The sequence below is a fragment of the Elaeis guineensis genome, chromosome 4, assembly GCF_000442705.2.
Source record: "Elaeis guineensis isolate ETL-2024a chromosome 4, EG11, whole genome shotgun sequence".
In the NCBI taxonomy this organism is placed as follows: Eukaryota; Viridiplantae; Streptophyta; class Magnoliopsida; order Arecales; family Arecaceae; genus Elaeis; species Elaeis guineensis.
This window is the reverse complement of record NC_025996.2, coordinates 116,964,243-116,990,002: the sequence shown is the minus strand read 5'-3', so window position 1 is coordinate 116,990,002 and position 25,760 is coordinate 116,964,243. Positions and strand designations below refer to the sequence as shown.

Genomic DNA, 25,760 nt, shown 5'->3' with positions numbered 1-25,760 from the left:
GGTCGCCCCTGCCCAACCACACCAGTTCCCTAGGTCTCGCCGGCCATCTTTCCACCCGATGCCAAGCTATCCCTCATCCCCAACAGCGTCGCCAGCCCCACCACCACTTTTCCTCTATCACTCCCTCAATGACTTCTCCATCCAACATTAAGCTCTCCCTCGTCCTCAAGCATGCTGTTGGCCCCATGCCCTCTCTCCTCATGCATTGCCAGCCACATCACCGACCCTCAAAAAAAAATTAAAAAAAAAAAAGCAATCCAAACATATTTTTTGTTGTTAGAAATCTAAAATAAAAAGGAAATACAATTCCTATTTTCAGATTTCTTTTTTTTAAAAAAAAAAAAAAGAAAGATGACAACGATGCCAAACACGGCCTTACTTTTTACCACCCATCTTTCTTTTTTTCATTAATCATTACTACCAATTGCTACCACCACCCACTATTATTAGTGTCTCTCATTCTAGTTACCATCGTTTGCAACAAATACTAACTCCTTGCAACCAATTGCTACTCTTTATTCCAAGCCAACATGAACTCCAAACCAAAACTAAGATGTTGCTTTGCGCTGGAGGGAAGGAATAGTTTTTCCACACCCTATGATAGGCTAGGCTCTATCAAGATTTTAAGTGCTATGTACCAATGATTAGTACCAGACTACTAGGCATGCAAACATTAGTAATCAATTATGCCAAATGTCAATCCAAACTTGGCTTGTCAATAGAGATGGCAACAAAATCCAAACCCACGGGCATCTGACTCGTCCCAACCCGATTGGGTTGGGTAGTCAATGCGTTGATTGGATTTGGACTGGGTTTGGATAAAATCCGAATGCTTAACTTTGGATTCGGGTCGGAACTAGATAGTTATGCACTCAATCCGATACCCGATCTGAACCCGATCCAACTATTTTAGTATTTTAAAATATATATAGATTACATTAAATATATTTTATCAACACCATCTACTAGTTACTAAACCTTAACTTATTAATTCATTCCCCCTTTCTCCCTCTCCCTTATTCTCTTCAGCCGCTACCCGACAAGCACAAAGCACAAAATAGCAAACCAAACCCTCCTCACCCGGAGTCCTACATGGCTAGTCGGCCACACCCACACCACCATCCACCAACCATCCCATCATCCCTTCTTTTGGTCAGTAGTGACACCGCTGTCAGTCCATCAGCCAACCATCAGTCCATTAGTCCATCCGCTATTCCTTTCACAGCCAATCGTTAGTCCATCAGCCATTAGTCCGCCGTTCGTTAGCTATTAATCCAATTCCATTTGAGGTATTTTTAGTCCTTTCAGCCTCCTCTATTTCCCTAATGATGGATAATTTGATGATATTTTTAGTCTTTTCTACTGTCCATGCTTCATTTTTGTTATTGTTTCTTCAGTATTTTTGTCTTTTGTTAATTTAATTGAGATTTTATTTCTGGGTATTGATTGTTTTTGTTCTCTTTTGGATATATTTTTATTTGTTTCTGGGTATTTGTTTTTTCAGTTTAAATTTTATTTTGATTGAACATGAACTAAGTGTTGTTGAATTTTATTTGTTTAAGGCATGTATGATTTATGGAATGGTAGTATGACTTTAGAGTTGACAGAAAAAAAAAAAGCTCAATGTGACTCAATTGGATTCGGACCAGGTAAATCCGAATTACCTGATACCTGATTGAGATGGGTTTGGGCAAAAAAAAACCCAGTCCCGATAGTGTTTGGGCTAGATTTGGGTAGTTTATTGGATATTTGGGTTTGGATTTGGGTAGTTAGAAACCCGGCCCGATGCCATCCCTACTTGCCAAGTGATAATCTATGCCAATCAGCATATCTAACCCTTTTTATGCATGCGCCCATAGAAGGTAAAAGTAAATGAACATTGATAATAAATGGATGGTGATGTAAAGTGACATCTAAAAGCCGTAATGAGGGATATTATATAGTGTTAATAAGTCAATAAAAGATGGAATATGAATAAAAAAGGAAACTGCAAGAAAAGATTGGAATAAACTTCTTGATGGTTTTTAAAAGCTTGTCTTTAATAAGAAACACTAGCATAAAAAAATGAGACAAATTTTGTTAGGATAGATTATGGTGGGGTTGGAAATGGGCCAAGTAGGTCGGGTTTCAATGCAGCTCGAGCCCAGCTAGAGTCATACATCTCAGGCATCAAGCTAGGCCCAAGGCCTGAAACCTTTTTGCAAAGCCCAAGACCCAACCCAAAGTTGAATCCAGTCTTGGTATGGTAAGAGCAGAGTGAAAGCAAGCTCTTAATGGAGGCTAGAGAGGCAAGCAGGAGGAATGCAAGGGGGGAGAGGAGGCGCACGATCAGTGAGAGCATAGTGAGGAAACAGAGAGCAATGAAGAGCAAAATGCACAAGGTTAGTTGTGTTGGGGGGGTGCTGGGTAAGGCTGGTAAAATATGACCCAACCCATGTTCGACCTACCACAAGTAGGTTTGTTTTTGGGCTAAAAGGATTCGAATCATAAACAAATTGACCCATTTAACTTGTTTAGTATTTGAGTTGGATTTGGGTTTTAGACATCTAACCCATTTAATATTCAGATAAAGTTTGAGTCTAGTAACCCTTTTAACACATTTAACACGTTTAATCTATTTAACCCGTTTAAGACATGTCTAACCTATTTTGAACTTGCTTAATCTATTTATGTCCTATTTAATCCAACCCGCTTAATCTGTTTAACCCATTAAAAACCTACTTAAGCTATTTCTCGTTTAACCTGACTTGATCCAATTAATAAATATGGTTATGCAGGTCAAATCGGATTACCTGTTTAATAAATAAGCCAGGTTCAATCTGAATTTTTAACCTGTTCAATAAAGAGGTAGGGTTCAAGCTAATGATTTTTTGATCTAGCCCGTATCCGACTTGACCTAACCCAATTGCTACCCCTAGCGCCAAGGAAGAAGAACAAGGGCAGGGGGGAAGAGATGGACAGGGGAGGTGGGAGGGTAGCCATCGAGGAAGAGAAATTGGGGGAAAAGCAGGAGCAGAGAGAGGACAAGGCAAAGTACTAGAAAAAGATGCAAATGGGCGGGAGGCATGGGGGAATAGAAGCAGGGTTAAGGTTAGGATCACAAGCCAAGCCTCGTCAAGCCCTGAGTCTGCAATCTAGGTACCAAGTATAGATTCAATATGGTACAATATGTACCCCATACTATGACAAATTTCAGATCCTTTTATTCACTTTTATCATGTATCACTCAAAACCAAGCCATATATGTTGGTACCAAGCAGAACCAGATGGTTCTACTCCATTCGAACCGATACGAATCAATTCCCAAACCAAACAAGCAAACCAACTCAATTCCATGTCACTAAGTACAGTACATCTCGAAGCAAGCAGTAAAGATCAGTTTTGCAGTCCTTGGGCTCTAGAACCTAAGCCCGAACTCGACCTAAACTTTCTCAGGCCTAGGCCCAATATCTAACCCAAAGTCAACCAAGTTTGACGAACCTCAAAAGCCCAAGCCCACTTCCAACCCTAGATTATGATAATATAGAGTATAGAATTGGTCACACCAAACAAGTGAAACTCGGATATTAGTCAAAATTTTCATCTCTAAGTTCTCAAAAAGCATTAAAAAGAAAATGTACAATTAGCCATACGTGAGAACAATGTCATTATATGTTCAAAAAAGATATTCCTTGTATATCAATGATGATTCAACATATAAGGCACGTGATCATGCATCTTCACATGCATATGTTCGAGTAGAATGATTACCTTCCAAACAAATGGAATAGAAATAAATGTTTCTGTGCACCTATACCTGCATATGTACAATGGCATATAGCAAGAACATATACCATTATAATATATATATATATAAGAACAGTGCTAAGCAGCTCATCTTCTATCCTAGACAAATCTACCACAAACCTGACTGGCTCTTGCCAACCTAGGTGTCTACAATTGCTGGGAAAATTGGCTTTTATGGTTCTGAGAAAAGGCTAACTAAATAAAAACAGCATTCCTATTGTACCCTCATAAACTCTGCATTTGCATGCTCTCTCTTCATCCTCTCTTCATCTTCTCATTCCCACCTCCTTGATCCTTTTCACACCTTTACAAGCCCCAAGCCACCTACAATCTACTCTCCTTTCAACTCCTCAACAATTGCAAAAAAAGAAGATAATTGACATTGATACTCAAGATGAAGAAAAATGCTTCCATGGGGCAATCTGATCTAGATCAATTAGTAGGCTGGATTATTTAAATTTCCACAAGACATTTGATTTCCCATAACATAATAATCAATGACTATTTTGAAAATTTGAATATATCAAAAAAATCATAAAAGCTTGAACATGCAATTGCTTCTAGCCAATCCCTCTTGTACCTCAAATCTCAAGGAATTTGAAAGCCTTGCCCTAATTATCGTGCCAAAGCAAATATAGCTCTTGAGATGAAAAACTTGTGTAATTATAGGGTTTGGATGTGCTTTCGACACTTGTATCAAGAAAAGACAGAAGAGGGATAAAAGAGGAAAGTGATCAAGAAAGAGACATGACAAGGGCAAAGAAAGATAGAAAGATGGGTTTGGTGAAGAGATAGATGGGGTTAAGAGGTAAGGATGAATGAGCAAGAGGGCTTGATTTTCTGGATAAGTAGATTGGCTCCTACTTGCCAAAATTAGAAGTGAGGGCAAATGCAAGTGTTGGTACACAAAGCTGAGATTTTAGAAACACATCACATAAAGAAGCACTTAGGAAGTTTCCGAAGTGGGTGTGTTACCATTGGAAGAAGATTCGAGCGACTAAGGATAGGATTAAGAGAGAAGGGAAAAAGAGAGTTAGATTTGCTGGATGGACTATAGATTGTGGCTAAGAGAGCTCAGCATGTGTTTTTTCTTAAATTTTTGCTGAGATGCTTATCAGTGTTAAGAGCAAGGTTTTACATCCCAACGGGATGGGGTCATCCCAGCCATGCCGTTTCTGTGAGAAAATAGAACTAGGACAGGGTCAGAACTCCAAAACCCATCCACAAGGGAAGAAAAGTAAGAGGAAAGAAAGAAAGGAAAGATGAAGAAAAGCAAAAAGTGAAAGGCAAGAAAAATGAAAGAAAGGGAGGAAGAAAAAAAAGGAAGGAAAGAAGAAAGAACAGAAAGAGAAAGAAGAATAAAAAGGGAAAAGAAAAGAATGGAAGGGATAAGAAAAGAAAGAAAAAAGGAAAGGAAAGAAAGGAATTCTTGGGGAACAAGCCTCAAAAATTTCTTGAGGAATGGAAGAGTATGTGGGAAAGCTACGCTTTGCTCCTTGCTTTCTTGTATATATAATTATGTCTTTTCATTATCAAATTAAACAAAACTCGAAGTGTTGCTTGGAATCATCCACCCATCATAGTTCACCAAACAAATGCGGAGCTTTTAATTAACTCAGACAAATAATAATCATGCTAGATCAATACCTTAAATAGATAGCATGTATATACTTAAAGTAAAATAGGTCCTCATTGAGTCATAATGATAAGAAAAATAGAGACCCACCTGAAAATACAAATTATGCTCAGGAACAATATTATTCTTTTCCAGGACAGCCACAGGTCTTCCAATGATGTCCAGGTGTGAATATTTTATCTGCAGTTTCACCAAACAATGTTTAAAATAGAGCCCTTATGTACTAGGATGAGAAACAAAGAAAACAATTCATCCAACATTTTACAAAGTTATAAAGGATTCAGGTTGCTTTTGTTACCTCTTCCCATTGCTTGGTAGGAAATGGAGCAGAAACAGAAATAGCCTGCGAACCTTCAGGCAAAACAACCTGCAGCCAGCAAGTTAAATTTATCACACAGAAGACAACAAGATTCCACTCCCCAATGCTTGTTAAAAAATTTACTGTAAATCTACTATTAGACCTGCATAAGTAGGAAATGTTATGTAAAGCTATGAAAGAAAATAGTTATATTAATTAAGCAACCATTAATGTGTGTAGAATATTCTGCTCAGGGATCTGAATTCATGAAGATGTATAATGTATTGCAAAAATAAATGCTCTGAAAGCTAATTGACTATGCGGTCCTTAAAATTTTAAGGACAAACAAAGGATATTTAAAAGACAGGAAAGAAGACTGGGAACCATTTATCCACATTAAGAATGCAACCAGGGCTAGGTTAATCCAAAACTGACCTGATCCAACTTGCGGTTTATTGGGGTTGGAACAACACCAAGAAAAACTTGGAATGGCCCAGGTAAAAAAATATTAGTTCCCTGATTGCAGTTTTGGGTGGGTTTAAGCTGGAGGCTTGATCAACTCAAGATAAGCCCAATGCAAATTGTACAGAGTGGCTAGAACCCCTGCACAACCTGAACATAAACTCAATCTAACTCAAATATAAACATAGAATAATGTTATGCTGAAATCTGACTACACAGAACCCAATTCAATCCAACCCAAGTCAATTGTGTTTCGAGTCGAATAATTTGAAGTACAGTCAGTCCAGATTTGGGTGGTCAGGTTCATTTTTGGATTGGCATAGCTTAGGGTTGGATATTTTGTCAGTCAGGTTGGATCTAGTCTGACTCTTCATCCCACCAATTTAAGTTTAATACTTAGTCAACATGAATATCAACATCATGGACAAAATGCCACAGCAAAGATCAACTAAATGCTGCTGGCTTGAAGGAACTTGAGGTCAAGTTTTCCATCAATTTGGATATTGACATAATGATGGATTAATTAACAAGTTTGCATTGCACACAATTGACCAAATCTTTATTTGACCAACAAGTTGTTTGACAATGGAAAGCAGGATTCTAAACTCAGTATCAGTATTTCTTTTATGTGAAGAAAATTACTATATATCCAAATTCACACAAAGTTTCTCTTATTACATGCCCAGAATAAATCCATATGGACTCTAAATATCTCCTGACACATTGATCTTTTTTATTAATTTACTTACAAACCACTCCATCCTATCAGCAAATGCTCGTCTCCCAGCAGCTAAGAGAATAAATCTCAATGGTCATAACCATTGCATTTTCTTCTCCACACTCCACACCCACTATAGAAACACCAAACAAGACCCAATGACACCTCATAAACTCATGGCCCATAGTCCCCTGCCAACTAAGCCATATTTACCACTCCCATTCCCACTATGCTCATATGGAGAGGTCTGGTCATCACATTGACCCCTTCACCATCTCTACAACAATCAAGACTTGCACTTGGCTCCCCCTCCAAACCCTCACTGGAGTGATCCAAGCCCAGCTCCACAAGCACAGCCTCCAGGGCCATATCAAACATTAAATAATTTAATTGACCCTATGCCAGTGTAGAAATAGCAACTTAGATCAGACGAGTTAGAAACCACCTAGAGGGTCTTCAACAAGATTCTAGGAAGCAACATGGGGTCCTGGAATTTGGTCTCAAGATATACCAAGGCCAAGGACATAGGCCACACTACTGCCATATTCCAATGCATGCAAGAAAGAACTTTATCTCTGGAAAGGGGATGCTAAGCGGGTGCACTAATTGAGAAGATATGGAACTGCCGAGGTAGTTTTTTTTTAACAAAATGCCAATGAGAAGTAAGATGTTTTGGATCGCAATGGTTTACAATCATATGCAAAGGGAAGTTGATTTTCCTAGGGAACTCTTTGAACATACGGAAAAGAGGGATCTTTATTGCTTGGAATGTCATGATCTCTTGTTATGTTGATGAACAATAAGTGTGATCTAGAAAAATGCCTCAATTACTCAATAGGCTGCACAAGCTTGACATGGATGTGCAACCTAATGTGATGACATTTTAAATAATTCACTTGTTAAACACATGCAAATTGAATGTTTGACAATTATATACAGAGGTCATATGAGTCAATTGAATCACTACATGATGTGCCCAGGCCTAAATAACTATCTTGTGTAGGTAAGAATAAAGGTTGGAGCACAGAAAAAGAGAAAAAAAAAAGAAACCTTTGAAATCTGATTGATAAGAAAATCGCCACAATCAGATCACAAAGGGGTAGAACGCCACACTCAAGAAAAGAAGAATGTGAGTGATAAGTTCTAGGGTTTATAACTCGCCACTAACACACAGGGGTTAGATAAGAGATATCAGCAACACTCATTTTCATTCATTGAAATCTGATTGAATACATAGGTCGCCTCCCTTTATATAGATAAGAGAGGGAACATAAGACATTCAGTAAATGGAAGGAAATAACAAAATTTGACTATCATAGAAATGATGGTGGCTATATCTTGCTACAAAGAAAATGATAGTGGCCGTATCTTGCTACTATGGAAATGATGGTGGCTGGAGATCATGGTGAATTAGGAAGAACAAAATAACTTTGGCTGCATCTTGCTACTATGGAAATGATGGTGGCTGGAGATCATGGTGAATTAGGAAGAATAAAACAACCTTGATTACGTCTTGCTATTATGGAAATGATAGTGGCTGGAGATCATGGTGAATTAGGAAGAACAAAACAAGCTTCTAAACTCGGCCCTTTTTCCAAGCAATAATTTTTTCAAATTCCTGCCAAATCTGATTCGCACCGATCATGCTTCTACGCACGTGAGCAAAATCATCAATTTGGCTCTTGGATCCATATATGGCATGTGATCATCTCTTTCTTCATGATGGTGCACATCATTTTTCTCTTGTTGAGTAGAATTTGCCCTCAAATCCAAGTCTTCCTCATCATCCAAACTATCCTCCAAGTAAGGAGAAAGATCTCGAACATTGAATGTAGCGGACACATTGTAGTCACCAGGCAATTCAATCTTGTAAGCATTGTCATTCACTTTCTCAACAACTCGGAATGGACCATCAGCACGCGGCATGAGCTTAGATTTTCTTTGGTTTGGAAATCGTTCTTTGCGAAGATGTATCCAAACAAGATCACCTAGAGCCAAGCGAACTTGTTTTCTTCCTCTGTTGGCTGCCTTCTCATAAGCCGCATTCTTCCTCTCAATCTGCTCCTTGATGCTCTTATGCATGGACTTAACCAACTCAGCTTTCTTCTTCCCATCCATACAAACTCTTTCGCTGATTGGAAGTGGTGCCAAATCAAGTGGGGTGATAGGATTAAACCCATAAACCACTTCAAAAGGAGAATGCTTAGTAGTGCTATGAATACTACGATTGTAAGCAAACTCAACATAAGCCAAACACTCATCCCAATTCTTCATATTCTTGTTAACAACAGTGCGAAACAAAGAAGAGAGGGTACGATTTACCACTTCGGTCTGACCATCGGTTTGCGGGTGGCAAGTCATGCTGAAGAGCAATCTAGTACCAAGCTTCTTCCATAAGGTCTTCCAAAAGTAACTCAAAAACTTGACATTTCGATCAGACACAATGCTCTTTGGTACACCATGCAGACGTACTATCTCTTTGAAAAATAATTCTGCAACATGTGAAGCATCATCGGTTCTGTGGCATGGCACGAAATGAGATATTTTTGAGAATCGATCCACAACCACCAAAATCGAATCCTTCCCCCTTTATGTTCTTGGCAGTCCAAGCACAAAATCCATACTCAAATCTACCCATGGTTGATCTGGTACAGGTAGCGGCATATACAATCCTTGTGAAGTCTCTTTGCTCTTCGCCTTCTTACAGGTAACGCACCTCTCAATGACGTAATGCACATCACGAATCATAGCTGGCCGATAAAAGTGCTCTTTCACCATCTCCAATGTTTTCTTCTCTCCAAAATGACCCGCCAATCCGCCACCATGAGCTTCTCTCACCAAAAGCTCTCGAATGGAACTGTTAGGAATGCACAGCCGGCCTGACTTAAACAAGTATCCGTCATGCCTGTAATAGCCATTTACAGCTCCTTTCTCGCACTCTTCATAAATATTTGCAAATTTTGGATCGTCCTTGTATCGATCTATAATCAACTCAAATTCCATTAGTTTAGCATTAAGCAATGAAATCAAAGCATACCTCCTGGAAAGTGCATCAGCCACGATATTGACATTTCTTTTTTTGTATTTGATCACATAAGGAAAGGTTTCCAAGAATTCCATCCACTTGGCATGTCTACGATTCAGCTTGCTTTGTCCTTTCAAGTGCTTCAAAGACTCATGATCAGTATGGATGACGAACTCCTTTGGCAATAAATAATGTTGCCAAGTCTCCAAAGCCCGAATCAGAGCGTAGAACTCTTTGTCATAGACAGAGTAGCTCAAGCTTGCACCATTCAAGTTTCCACTGAAATATGCTATGGGACGCCCTTCTTGCATCAGAACAGCTCCAATGCCCACACCGGAGGCATCACATTCTACCTCAAAAATCTTGAAAAAATCGAGTAGAGCTAGAATGGGTGCTGAACTCAACTTCTCCTTGATCAACTCAAAGCTCCTTTGGGCTGCTTCAGTCCATTTGAATTCTCCTCCTTTCTTGATGCATTCAGTGATAGGAGCAAGAATAGTGCTGAAGTTCCTCACAAACCTCCGATAAAAGGATGCTAGGCCATGAAAACTCCTTACTTCAGATGCATTAGTAAAAACAGGCCACTCCTTGATCGCTTTCACCTTTTCCTCATCAACTTCCACTCCATGTTGTGACACAACATAGCCAAGAAAGACTATGCGATCCTGACAAAAATGATACTTTTTGAGGTTGCCATATAGCTTCTCTTGTCGCAGAACCTCAAAAACACCCCTAAGGTGCTCCATATGCTCTTCCTGATTTCTGCTAAAAATTAGAATATCATCAAAATATACAACCACAAAATCACCAATAAACTTACGCAGCACATGATTCATCAATCTCATGAATGTGCTAGGTGCGTTGGACAAGCCAAATGGCATGACCGTCCACTCATACAATCCGAACTTGATCTTGAATGCGGTCTTCCATTCATCACCTTCCTTCATGCGAATCTGATGGTATCCGCTCCTAAGGTCTATTTTTGAGAAGACCTTAGCTCCATGCAACTCATCAAGCATATCGTCCAGTCGCGGGATTGGATAGCGATATTTTATTGTGATCTTGTTTATCGCCCTACTATCCACGCACATCCACATAGATCCATCCTTCTTTGGTACCAACAAAGTTGGTACTGAACATGGGCTCATAGACTCCCTCACATAACCCTTCTCCAAAAGATCCGCAACTTGCCGCTGCAACTTCTTGGCCTCTTCGGGATTGCATCTATAGGCTGGTCTATTTGGTAGGGCAAACCCTGGAATGAGATCAATCTGATGCTCGATCCCTCTGATTGGTGGCAATCCTTTTGGTAATTCTTCCGGGAACACATCTGTAAATTTCTTCAAGATCTCCTTCATTTGCGGTGGAAGGGAGACTTCTTCACTTGGAACCTGCTTAGCTACAAGAACAAAAATAATTTCATGGTTAGTCAAAACTCGCTTCACTTCTCCTTTGTTGGCAAATAGGTTCTCTTTCTTGCCCTTTTCAATCACAAGCTGATCCTTCTGGACCTGTTGCGGGCTAAGTGGTGCCAACACTATAATCTTCCCATTCTTGGCAAATGAATAGGTGTTTTTGAAGCCGTCATGAATAGCCCTCCGATCGTACTGCCAAGGCCTTCCCAAAAGAAGATGGCTGGCTTTCATAGGAACCACATCACAAACAACCTCATCTTTGTAGGACTTGCCAATAGAGAAAGGTACTACAACCTGCTTTGTAACCTTCACATCACCATCGTCAGTAAGCCATTACAATCTATAGGGACGGAGATCCTTCATAGTCACCAAATTAAGTTTTTCTACCAAAATAGTAGAAACCACATTGGTACAGCTACCTCCATCAATGATAACACCACATACTTTATCATGGATGGTGCACCTGGTATGGAAGATATTTTCGCGCTGCTCATCATCCACTTTGGCTTGTAGGTTCAGGTTGCGACGAATAACCAACAGCTCTCCTTCATCTGCAAACTCCACATAATCTTCTTTTACCTCTTCCAAAATAGCCTCATCTTCACTTTCAATTTCTTCTTGTGACTCCCGAATGAACATCACCCTCTTGTTTGGACATTCAGAGGCTATATGACCGTAACCAAGACACTTAAAATACTTGATATCTTGACTTCGTCTGAGAGGTTGTGAATTCCCCACCTCTTTTTCTTTAGCCGTATCTGTGACTTGCTTGCTAGAATCATCTTTTTCTACTTGTTTTGGCACCGCCTTAGGGACGGACCATGGTGATAAGGAAGATGAGTTGGTAGTCTTACTAGGCTTACTTGCACCACGCTTGCGCTGTCTCTCCACCTTAACAGCAAGTTTGATCACATCGTCAAGGAACACATAAGATTGCAACTCCACCGTATCAGCAATCTCCTTATTCAAGCCTCCTAAGAACCTTGCAATGGTCTGTTCTTGAGGTTCTCGTAAATCGCATCTCATCATCAGCATCTCAAATTCTTTGACATAATCTTCAACACACATCCTCCCTTGTCTCAAGCTTTGTAACTTGATGTACAGCTCCTGCTTATAATATTGAGGGACAAATCGCTTCTCCATGATCCACTTCATAAGCCTTCAGTTTCGGATCTCCTCTTCTCCATCCCTCCTACGCTGAGCTTTCACATTCTCCCACCAAAGATTAGCATAATCAGTGAATTCAAGGCAGCAAGTTTACATTTTTTTACCTCAGAATAGTCTTGACATTCAAAGACCTTCTCCACACGTTGCACCCATTCCAGATATTCTTCGGGTAAGCTGGTTCCTTTAAAGGATGGGATCCTCATCTTAATATTGTCTCCCAAACTCTTTGCTGCCGCCTTTGCCATGGGTGTTCCTCCACACCATCATCATCTCCGGGTTCATCATACTCCTCTTCATCATTGCGATCAACTCGTCGTGGTGCTGGATGGCCATGCCGTTGTGGTGGTGGGGGAAGTGTTGCCAACCGCTCAAATACTTGTGTTAGGCGATTGAGTTGCTCCATCATCTCTTCTTGACGTCGCTGGAGCCCCATAATCTGAGCTTGTTCCAGACTCATGCCTCTAGGAATGACAGGGGCCTCGTCTCCTCCAGACATGATTTGAATGTCAAACACTCCCTCAGGCTCTGATACCAAACTGATGTGCCCAGGCCTAAATAACTATCTTGTGTAGTAAGAATAAAGGTTGGAGCACAGAAAAAGAGAAAAAAAAAAGAAACTTTTGAAATCTGATTGATAAGAAAATCGTCACAATCAGATCACAAAGGAGTAGAACGCCACACTCAAGAAAAGAAGAATGTGAGTGATAAGTTCTAGGGTTTATAACTCGCCACTAACATACAGGGGTTAGATAAGAGAAATCAGCAACACTCATTTTCATTCATTGAAATCTGATTGAATACATAGGTCGCCTCCCTTTATATAGATAAGAGAGGGAACATAAGACATTCAGTAAATGGAAGAAAATAACAGAATTTGACTACCATAGAAATGATGGTGGCTATATCTTGCTACAAAGGAAATGATAGTGGCCGTATCTTGCTACTATGGAAATGATGGTGACCGGAGATCATGGTGAATTAGGAAAAACAAAATAACTTTGGCTGCATCTTGCTACTATGGAAATGATGGTGGCTGGAGATCATGGTGAATTAGGAAGAACAAAACAACCTTGATTACGTCTTGCTATTATGGAAATGATAGTGGCTGGAGATCATGGTGAATTAGGAAGAACAAAACAAGCTTCTAAACTCGGCCCTTTTTTCAAGCAATAATTTCTTTCAAATTCCTGCCAAATCTGATTCGCACCCATCATGCTTCTATGCACGTGAGCAAAATCATCAATTTGGCTCTTGGATCCATATATGGCATGTGATCATCTCTTTCTTCATGATGGTGCACATCACTACACCTGCCAGATTTACAAGGTTTTAAAAGACAGAATGCGAGACACAAGGAGCAAAGGGGTTGCTTAGCTCATAGACACTAGGTGAGTGTTTAGGCACGTGCCCAAAGTTAAGAATACACCACTGGTGGCGTAGCAGCTAGAGGTGGCACCACTGATAGCAGCAACTGCTGCATGCACCACCACTTGGAGCTGGTATTGTTGCTAGAAGCAACCCCAGCGATGCCTCCTTGTCTCCACCACCCCCACCTAAAAATAAAAGTAAAAAATAAATTGAGGGGTAGAACAAAATATGAGGAAGAAAATGGGGAAAATGAGGCATGCACCTCCATTGGATGCCAATTGGTGAAAGGATGCCAACAACCAACCACTGCTTGCAATCATCAATCGGCTATTGGTGACCACCACCCACAACCCATCAAACCAACACCAAGGTTTACTTAGAGCTTATGGAGGAGATAAGGGAGGACTGTAAAAGACATTGGAAGAGTGAGAGGTAATTGGTAAAGTTGGAAGGGATGACTGGATTATTGGATCAGTTTGGGCCTAGTGGTTGGGTACCCCAACCACTGTAGACCCACAACCGCACCTTATTAGCACCCAAATGCTCACAGGAACACAGAACTAAGCATGGACTGCGCAACCTTAAACCCACTCCATGGCAAGCTGATTCGACCAGGGCAAGGTGCTAGGGGATGTGGCCTGCATAAATCAGGCACTGAACCTATTTTTTTTAAAACACTGGCCTTTCAAAATTATCTCCTTAAGATGGTGCCTCTAACTTGTTCTAAGTTGGCTCGGTTCTTACCTCAAATTTAGACCCATGGGCTTAGTTTCACATGCCAAGACCCAAACTCCACTTAAGTTGGGTATAAAGCTAAAGAAATTGGAACCAATTTCAACAAACTTGAATAGATCCAACATTTCCATCTAAACCTAGATCATGCAAGCCGCTTCCTTGATGTTTTGAATCAAGTTTGGTGTGAATTGGTTCTAAATACTGCCAGGTTGGTAATTCTCACTGATTTACTACTGCTCATTCGATATGTTATGTTTCATTATTCTTGATTAGCTATCTTTTTAGACACCTTATATTTAGTGCTTAAGAACAATGTGGACCCTTGGCTACCCAGCTATCACCTATAATCATTAAAAATATTGAATAAGATCTAATAAACTAAAAATATTTGCTAAAAATCTAATCAAGCCCCATAAACTCATACATACCTAGAGTCCTAGACCATTAGAAAAGCATGTAAAACTTCTTCTCACTCAAGTAATCCTGCTTGTCGTGATAATTTACTTTAATGCATCTCCAAAAGAAGTAATAGCATGGTTGGCCATAGCGCCCAAAACCACACGGCTCGCAATCATTCAAGAGAAACCCAGTTTGTTTATAATGCATCCCCCCCTCCCGTCTCTCTCTCTCACTCAGTCAGTCTCTCTATCTACTCTGCCAGCATTAGGGTTAGGGTTTAACCCTCGGCCCTAATAGCAGGATTAGAGAAGAGAAATGGCCACATCAACAACCTCAAGAAAGCTCTCAGGCCTTAATTCTATTCAATCAGCTAATGAAACTTGAAAATTCAAAATGCATAAAAGAAAGATAAGTTGACATGAAACCAGTTTCAGTATGATTATAAACTATGGCAATCCATCTATTTCTAGAACAAGAAAAATCAACCCTATTCATCAACATAGAGAGATCTTCTAGCGACCCAAAAGCTCCACGTCAAATTATACTAGACTTCAACTAGTAATGGACCTAAGAAAGATCTTAACTAGTGCCTCCCAAATGACTGGTCCAGACGTGAGAATCACCACTTGAGTAAGAATTTTAACAAGTTAAATAGTTTTATTTGTTAAACTTACTAGATCATTATAGCTTAAATGGGCAGGGCAATGTATCTTGCTCACTTAGATGAGTGCCCATTATCTTATAAAGCAAACCTAGAATTTAATCTCGGTAGAAAAGTTCTTCCACCAAAAAGTCCTTAACTGATCTGAGAAGGAAAATAACTCCAAAAGAATATCTAGTTCATCATCTGAACAGATTGAACCCATCAAACACCACTGTGAGCAAAACGAAATTTAGAATTTTTGGCAACCAGCACCCAAAAACAACCACCAAAACACTAAATTATAAAACCCAATTTCCGGACTTCAACAGCACCATAGAAACTAGAGAAGAAGGGTCTACTGAACTTTAATAGGTGGAAATGAAAAACCTGTGACACAGTACGAGCCTAGGAAATTTCTCACCTTCCATATTAGCAAGATGGCATGTTTTAAGATCCAAGCAACATTCTAGCAAGCATGTCCCATCAGATTATGGAGGTGTGAGTGATGGTTGTGACTTGTAAGGAGAGACAACTGAAAACTAAGAACAGAAATGTGGATAATTAAACCTACTAGTGAATTGTACCCGAGTGTGTACCTCAATCATATACCCTTACACCTCCTAGGTGAATTAGGGTTCGCTTCTAAGAGGCATTGTCCCTCCATTTTCGGCACCCAAAAAAAAAATTGCGGTTCTAGCATAGGTTCTGTAAGCACAGGAACCAAGGTTAAGGCTTGAGGTGGGGTTGGGTAGCTCTGGCCTCCCCAATGTAATAGAAAAAAGAAAAAAAGCCTTAACTTGTCGCTTGAGATATCAATCCATTCTATGATCTCACAAAACGAAAGGTATTAGGAGGTGAAAACAATCACAAAGTAATATACTCACGAGAAACAGTAAAAAGGAGCCACTAGAACCCCTTGCAAGCTCAAAGTGTCAATCCAACGTACCATATTTTCTTTTTGAAAATTATAAATAATTACCAAAAATAACAAAAGTAAAACTAAAATAATTGAAAATAATGACAGGATCGCACTGCATAAATTGAACAGGACACAAATGTCTCACAGGATTCCGCATCCACCTAATAGTTAGATATAAAATTGAATGCAAAGTGAATGCACCATGCATGCTAACCTGAATTACAACTCATGGACCTTATCCTATCCATCTGCACATAAGATTATGGACCAAAATATGATCCATGAACACTCAAGATACATTTTGATTTTGGTGACTAGCTCAGAACCGGCCATCAGCCCTTCACAACTTGGTGTCTAATTTCCTATATAAGGCAACTTTCAGCAAAAGAGAACCTATTACTATAGTGTGAAGACCAGATGGCATGGGTATTGACTATGATCAGAGCTTTTAAGGCATTTTCAAACTTCAAACACCAAGAAACCTTATGTATGGATCCTACAAGATATTAGCAATGCCTTGCTTTGATGACTGCCTAAGAGAATGTTTTCCATAAACAACATGCAAGCATATCCCGTTTAAATTCTACAGAAAAATAACATGTAAGACAAAACCATATATCATGGTTATTTCAGGAGCCACATAAAAGAAGTCAAAGCAATAAGAAGGAAATCCTAGAAAAGATATCCCATTTTAAACAGGAAAGCACGCATATAATTGCACAATTAGATATGACATCATGCATATAATTGCACAATGCATGAGCAGTACTGCCATATACCGGGATGCGAACAATACCATACCATACCAACCCCTATCATCTGGTTTTGGACATTGCAATGACAAAAAGTAAGAAAAAGGGGTCAGGAGCTGTCTCAATATGGGTGCCTACCTGCCATAGTGAATCACTAATGTAATGGTATGGCACCTATACCTAGATTGTGGACCTTGCACCAGAGACTTCAAGCTTGGAAAAAAAAAAAGAAAGAAAGAAAAAGTTGTGTAAATGCAAAAGGCATGTTGTTATGACCACAAGAGACACTGATAAATGGATAATATAAAGCACTAGCATGATACAAGTAGCCATGCAGCTAAAAATACTAGTAAAGAGTACATGACCCTCACTCAGGAAAATGCTTCTTGCATATATTTAACAATTGAAGCTGCAGATTTTGACTGGCTAAAAGAATAAGATTAACCACAAAACAGAGAGATCTTTGAGATATGAAGCAATATGGCAAGTTCCAATTTATAGGAATAAGTAAACTTGCCTTGACAATTAGATTATCAATGACAACCTCAGCCATGGGACAGCCAAATGTGATATTAAGGACTCGTTTTCCCTCTGACTCAAATAGAAAGTCTTGCAATGGCAAACCATAGCCAATGGTAAAGGATGTTCTCCACCCACCAAATACTGGAAATCTGGGTTCAATTTCAAGTTGTGTCTGCAATAGAGATATTTGTATTGTTAATATCTCAATGCCAAATATCTGAGCCCTTTCTAATCACCATATATGTGACAAAAATTTACCAAAATATTAACATATTACCCTTCTAGAATCACCCACACATGTGATGTTGATATATTGCCGATTTCATCTCTATAATAAATTGAATGAGCCCTTGGTGGCAACCGTGCAATAAGATGCCTGAATGATGACATTCCACTTATTGAGTGTCTGTATTGATAATCAATCCTGCAAGGAAGGGGGCAAATAAGGAGCATATACATTTGATAACGCTCCAGTTAAACCACTAATTAGAAAGAGCAGATAAACATGAACCTAGAAAATCCTCCTTTTGTCCCGGCACCTCCATGAACAAGGCTGTAGTGTTCGGTAACCTGTACATTACCCCAATGCGAAATCTCTATCTCTCGCACTAGTTCTCGAGCAACTACAAAAGGATTGTTGTTTTCAAAATGAACCACTATAGGTGAGTAAGAGAAGGCAGGGACATTTTCATATGGCCCATATCTAATTTCTGATTCCACAAGTTTTGTATTGGGATATTTTGTATATGATTCAACCCTTCGACTAGGCAATCTGATACCAAGTGTCTGAACCTTAACAGCATAAGGTGACAAGTAGTGCGCGCTATCCTGATATAGAACAAGTTGTACATCAGCTTGAGTAATTTCCTCAGGAAATGGTTTTAGAGAATGTGTAAATACAGTCAAGACATCCAAAGTCACAGTCTCCCCCTTCTCCAATCCTTTTGGTAACGATACTGAATAAAAAGTCAATTCTGGGGGCACCCCTTCAGGCTCAACACGTGTGGTAGGCAGACTACTACTAGACCCTTGTCCTTTTCCTTTTCCTTCAATATATATTGTCTTTATAGCTGCCAGGTTTTCTGCCTGATTATTGGGAAAGGCCAGCAATACCTCAGAGACAGCACCAGCACCAACATTCTCTACCTATAAAATGAAAAGGTCAAAAATACAAAACAAAGTTCTAATATAATAAGCAATTCTCAGAATTAAACAAAAAAAGAACAAATTTGCGACTAATGAATTAGCCCATCTAGAACTGCAGGTCACTGATCAAGATAATAAACATGTCATAATCTGGAAAAGTTTTGCCTGCTTACATGTTTAAACATTGCTAGTCAGCATGTAACTGGAGAGAACATAACACATAAAAAGCAACCATAAAAGCTCAAGCCAAGTTGGACTCTAAAACAAGTACAGCATGATCTAACTCATAACAAACCAACTATTCTATTGGTATTAAAGCATTGCTTGCCTAAGAACCCACATGTATTTGGAACTCAAACTAATCTTTGAATATGAAACAAAACAAGCAACCACAAAACCTCAAGCCAAGTGGGAGTCTAAAAGTAGTACAGCGTGATCCAACTAATAATAAATGAACTACTCTATTGGCATTTAAAGGATTACTTGCCTCAGAACATATCGTATTTGGAAGTCAAACTAATTTATTCCTTGATTTTTTTTTTTGAAGCATTAAAATAAAATTATTAAAAAAAACTTGATCACATCACTTATTTTGTCGAAGCTACACCCCTTGCTATTTTTCCCTTGTCAGATGGCAAGTTGGTGCAAAAAGTGATAAATAGACTGTGGTTCAAACATGCATTTTATCCATCATGCATAATCGAATAGAGAACACCAAGGTATTTCTATTGGATGGAGTAGTTTCAAATGTTGAGATAAAATAGGGGAGCTGCTAGCTGAAATGTGTTCAAAAAGCATTGCCAGATGAGAAAGAGAAATAACTTTAACCAAAACAGCATATAGATAGCTTAATTATTCTCTGTCAGCATACTGTAACAATTCTTTGCTCCATTTCATACTTAAGTAACTTCACGGGCAGGTGAAAGTATCAATAAATAAATGGCTGCAAGAAACTATAGGACAGCATGTAGTGTTGCCTTTTTCCTTTTTTCCCTCTTCAACTGTTCCTCCTTTTTCCTTTCCTTTCTAACTTAAGCTCTCCTGAGCATTTTATAGAGCAACAAGTTCACTAGCAAATATGTTTCTGTCCTCATGATATTTCACTATTTTCTTGTCTTTACTTCATTGTTTTCAAATACAGAAATAGCAAAGCAGATAGAAGGCTGATTAATAATTGTATTTCATTATTTGACAAATGTGTACAGAAGATACATTACTGTGTTGTGAGTTAAAGGAATTTGGTTAGTAATGCACCAAAGCATGGTAACAGATCTCATTTTTCATTCTCTCTGCAATGGAAGTTTCCAAAAGATCTCTAAAACTTCATTTTCCTCAAGTTAATAATGGAGTTTTAAAAGGTAAGCTTTGGGGAACACAAATACAACTAGGGGGTAAGAAAAGACGTAAAGAAAGACTTTAGAATATTGTAAAAAATTGTGTTGTTACAATTATTTAGAATATTGTAAAAAATTATGTGTTTTACAATTATCAATATCAGCATTTTCAAAACCGTCCCGAACCGGATGGTTTGAGGCGTGCTTAACCGGACCGGCGGGAAACCGAGACGGTGCCGATGTAAAAACGGCACACACCGGTGTCGGAAAAGAAAAAGAAAAAAACAGAGGGGGAGAGAAAGAGAGGAGGACGACGCCGGAGGAAGGCGGTGCCCTGCTGCGGCGGCCGGAGGCCGCTTCCGTTCGGTTCGCCCGATAGAACTGTTAAACGAAAGAGAAAGAGAGAGAGGGGGGAGACAATCGAAGATGGGAGGACAGGCCGGCGGAGAGGCCATCGGAGGACTCTGGGTGGTCGCCGTGGCCATCGAGCTGCGGAAGCAGCGTCGGCGGTGTTGCGGTCGCGGAACAAGGGCTGTCGCCCCTATTCACACATCGGATTTTTTTAAAAACGGAGATAAACAATGAAGCCAGCAAACTATTTGCCGGCTTCACTGTTTAAGACATTTTTTTAAAAAAAATTAAAATCCATGAAGTCTGCAATCGGATTGCTGGCTTAATTTTTTTAATTAAAAAAAAAAAAAGCAAAAACAATGAAGCCAGCAAATCGTTTACCGGCTTCATTTGAATTTCACTTTTTAAAAAAATCCTGTGAAACAGGGACGTCCGGCGGCCACGGCAGTCAGCCAGAGATCGTCCGGCAGCCACGACGACTCCTCCCTCCTTTTCTTTCTTCCTCCCTCCCTCTCTCTCTATTTCTCTCTCTTTCTCTCTTTTCGTCCTCCCGATTCCTTCCTTTCCTTGTTTCGGTTCGTGCTGGTTAAATCCAGTACGGAACCATATCGGACCGTGCCGTCGGTCGGCCGGAACAGCCACCGATTCAGGTTTTGAAAACCTTGATCAATATATTATAGTAAATCAAAGTCACGTAAAAACTCAGCAATTCTTAACTATTATTTCTAGATCATGTGAAGTATTATAACAACAATTAGACATGTATAAGAATATACAGCTCACCATGATCTTATTTTTATCATTTTTTATAAAATCTTAGAAAATCTTACAACTATCTAAACATGCCAAGATTTCTTCCTGGTGAAAGCTTTCATCTTATTACCAAAACACACATTTATATATATAAAAAAAAAAAAACTGATTCTCTGTACGTATAAAATTTCATTTATTATGTCTAAAATATACCCTAAATATGTCTCCCCTATTCACCTTATTCCCAACATCCATATTTTCATAAATATATAAATGTACAAGATGTATCCAACACTATGTTATTGTCTCTGAGGTTCTTCGTGTATCAGATAGCAGGTTCATGACTAAGCATCAAATCCTTTTAAAATCTAAGAATTTCTTCTTAAACAGCTATGACCAAATGTCATACCGATGTCCACGCTAAAGTGTTGGTGCTGGTATTTTACGCTAAATCAAAAGTTCCAAATAACATTGACTAGTTGGTGCTAGTACTTTAGGCTAAATCAAAAGTTCCGAATAACATCGACTATCATGGCTCCTCTAGGTAGGCATTAGAGGTTTTAGACTAATAAACAATTTTTGGTAAATATACTCTAAGGTTTTAGTTCATTACGCCCAAAATATAGCCCTAGGTTCCTAATCGCCAACTATCAAAACAGGTTATCATGCTCGAAATATACCCCCAATATTTCTTTCTTGCGAAAGAGTTTACTTGATTCCGAAAAGACACTTACTTTCTTTCTTTTTTTTCTTTTTTGCTTTTAGGATGCCCAAAATATACACCAAAGTTCCTAAAAGACCCACCAACTGCCAATTGAGTTTGTCATTCTGGCATAAACCACCAAACACAATGAAATGGAAGGAGGGAAAGACACTCAAGGGAACCACTTGGTTCTGGTGTATTTATTGGGTTGCTTCCAAACATTACAGCGACTCTCATATTACATGACATACCATATGGTAGAGACAAGAGCATCAAATTATCAAACAATACCCAATATCAAATAGGACCTGTAGCCGAGTACGTCCTATTATTTTTTATATTATTAATTGATTTATCTAATTTCATGAGTTAGATATTATAGAAGGATTTGCTTGGATATATAAAATTGTTTTCTTACTTTACTCAAAACGCTAAATTTTAGTTGCTTATTTTGGAGTTCTACATGCATGGGCACATATGATTTATGTTTTATAAGGAAATGTGGTAAAACTTGAGATTTATCATGCACTAAAACACTTCAATTGCTGCAAAAGAAGATTAGTTTGCTGATTCGTAACCATATTCCAACCATACTTTCATAACAGTTTGAAGTGAGATAGTTGCAAGTGAGAGTTTAATGGAGTTTTATTGAAATTTTAGGTTTGTTGCCTTGATGTCTCTACTACTGCATAAAGCAATCTCCCACTAGATGTCGGATCCAAGGTTCGTCGAACCAATCCGAACCACGTGGTTCAATGTATGCCAAATCATACTGGCAGCCTACCAGTATGGTTACGGCATGGAATCCAAAACATCGAAGGAAAGAGAGTGGAGAGAGAGAGAGAGAGAGAGAGAGAGAGAGAGAGGAAGGAAAAGGAAAAGCCAGGGAGGCCATCAGAGGCCGTTGAAGGAGGCTGAAGGGCCGAATGCCCTATTCCAATTCAGCGAAGCTTGGTCCGATCAACTACATATTCTACTACCTGAAAGATAGGTGCCCTAAAGCCAATCGAAATTGTATTTCGATGGCACTTATCTTTGCAAAATCCCAACTCATGTATTGACATTTATATATTAATAAAGGCATTCTTAGATTCATCATTTACGGCTGTCTTTCTATGTTTAAAAGATAATGATGAACCCAATAGATTAGGACAATGATTTTGGGGTCATAAAGTGGTCATGCCTGTAAGATCCAAAATCCTAAAATCTTAATCTAAATCATTCCTAATCATAGAAGCATTGAGTCGGAAATCAATGTTCCGGATTAACTGGTACATCCTATATATGCTCAAAGAAGAGGGTGGCTGATCTTACAAGGATGTGGGTGCTCATTAGAAAATGAGTTTACTGAATTGACCTACTAAAAGAGAACTTCTTATGGAATCCTTACATGTCAAAAGAAGATTCTCTAAGTGGGAGTTGTGCAATTGATCCTTAGACCTAAGACCACCATGAGATCTTATTCACATGAACCCATATTTTAATTCACACTCACTCGTGACTAAGTCATGAATGGGGTGTTTCGGCTATGGTGAATTGTGTATGAAGATCATAAGTTCAGTTAACAAGGAATCGATCACTCCTGGTAAGAGAAGTTATCATCTTAAACTATCTCGTCAAATGATGACTCAAAAAGTCTTTGATCCAAGCAGAAGAAGATTAGAAATGATTTCTAATGCTTCTTTAATCAAGTCTTCATTAGTAGGATAAGATCCACAAAAGTATTAGGGTTTGACTTAATTTCATATCCATCACTTATTCGGGATGAAGAATGATCGAAGGATTAAATTGCATGGTAACTTGCCATTGAAGGATATTTTTGAAATTTCTACCGAATTTTACATTTTCTGAATAGGCATGATACATTGCTAGACGTCAATCTTGCCTTGTAGATTTTCGTGAATTAAAGAGTTTAATTCATGAGTCAATTAGAAAAGATTCTAATTGGACAACTTGGGTCGGCATGCAATTTGACCTAAATTAATTAGATCGGCTCTAATCTAACTTGGTCAACATGCACCTAGACCTACTACCAGCTAGATGTGGAATCCAATGGGTCACACACATCAAGAAATTGATCAAAGAATCAATTGGATTCATTTTATAGGTCAATTAAAACTAATTGGGTGGCTAATTGGCAAGCTAGCATTTGTAGGCTAACCCTTACTCCTAGCCAAATTAGATTTGACTTAAACCTTGTTTAATTGGGCTTACCTATTTATGTAGGACCCTGATTGGATCGAGCCTAAAGGGGATAGCCAAGTTTGGGCATCCCTAAACCTTATCCACGTCGATATCAAAGAGTCCAAAAAGAGTTGGACTCTGGGTGCGCCAATTTTGTGCGACAAGTAGATTTAGCGTGCAAAAGAGACCAAGAGTCCTTCTGCACGTTAATCACTTATTTTTTCATAAATTCAGATAGATAAGGAAGCCTTCCACGTCCCTTGAATTCTGATAAGATCAGAATTTAATTTTTAAATTAATATGGAGACTTTGTTTGAACGCCACAACTTGAAACAACGCCACAAAACAAAACCATGTATTATTTTGTTCGGTGAAAAGAATTTAAAAATCCATTTAATCTGAAACCAAGACCCATGTGGAGCACTCTCAGCCCTCTATCTGGGTGGCACAAACTTTAAAGTGTGCCATGGCCAGATGGGGCGTCAACCATCCTTTTATTTCGAGCGCGCGCGGGATGAAGCAACGCGAACAGTCGCGACTTCACGTCAAGATTTCTCCTCGTTGGGATATAGTCATGCCTCAAAACTTGTGCCATCAAAAGCCTCGTTCAAAGAGCTTTCCATGCGGCAAAAAATCAAAATTTTTTGATTTAAAAAAAGGGCATTGAATGCTTATCCGATTGCAGATAGATGCGAGCATAATCTGAATCAACGTATCTAAAAATTAAGAGCCCTTCTCAAATAAGTATCTTAATTTTCTGATACACTGATTTGAAGACACGTGAAGATGCATACCTGAGCCCTTTTCTGCGCCCCTTCTGCTCCTATAAATAGGACTCATTTCGAGAGTCCAAGGCACTCAAACTCTCAAACAAAATCAATCCCTCTCTCTTCCTTATCTTGTTAGGACATAGTTCTTCTATTAAGACAAGTCTGCTGATTTTAAGACAAGACTTAGGAAGAGAGTAGGAGGCGATTTAGAGAATAGAGAGAGTGAGGAAGAAAGGCTAAGGGTTCATCTGGGAGGGGTCTTAGTCCAAGGTGGGCTAAAAGACTCAATTGGTGAAGCAATTCATAGACAAGGTTCTGTCGGAGCAATTCTTTGGTCAACTTTCTGTGTGGATCAACGTTGGAGGACTCACACTTGGGGGTCTTCTGGAATCGATTATCAGCTTCTTCCCTTTCTTCATCGACTTAATAGGTATGAGTTTTATACCTATTAGTTATTATTTACTATATGGTTAAGGGGGTCCTAGGGTTTTTGAGTTTCCAGAGACTTGAGTTTCAAGAAAAATTTTTGAAATCTATCTTCCGTTGTGCTCCCCGGAACCCAATAGTGGTATCAGAGCCTTTCTTAATCAATGCAATCAAAAAGTATTATTTGAATATATATATATATATATATATATATATATATATATATATGTTTCTGATTACCACTGATT

At 39.0% G+C, this 25,760-nt stretch overlaps 1 protein-coding gene across 1 annotated transcript in view; it reads right to left on the bottom strand.

Annotated features, from left to right (window-relative positions):
• The window catches only part of LOC105034534 (dolichyl-diphosphooligosaccharide--protein glycosyltransferase subunit 1A), a 45,132-nt gene that overhangs the window by 9,464 nt on the left and 9,908 nt on the right, over positions 1-25,760 (bottom strand). Inside the window, 6 exon segments of the mRNA XM_010909736.4 lie at positions 5,513-5,602; positions 5,721-5,789; positions 17,841-18,017; positions 18,123-18,139; positions 18,142-18,269; positions 18,357-18,991. Of these exon segments, the coding sequence (XP_010908038.3) occupies positions 5,513-5,602; positions 5,721-5,789; positions 17,841-18,017; positions 18,123-18,139; positions 18,142-18,269; positions 18,357-18,991 (1,116 nt within the window).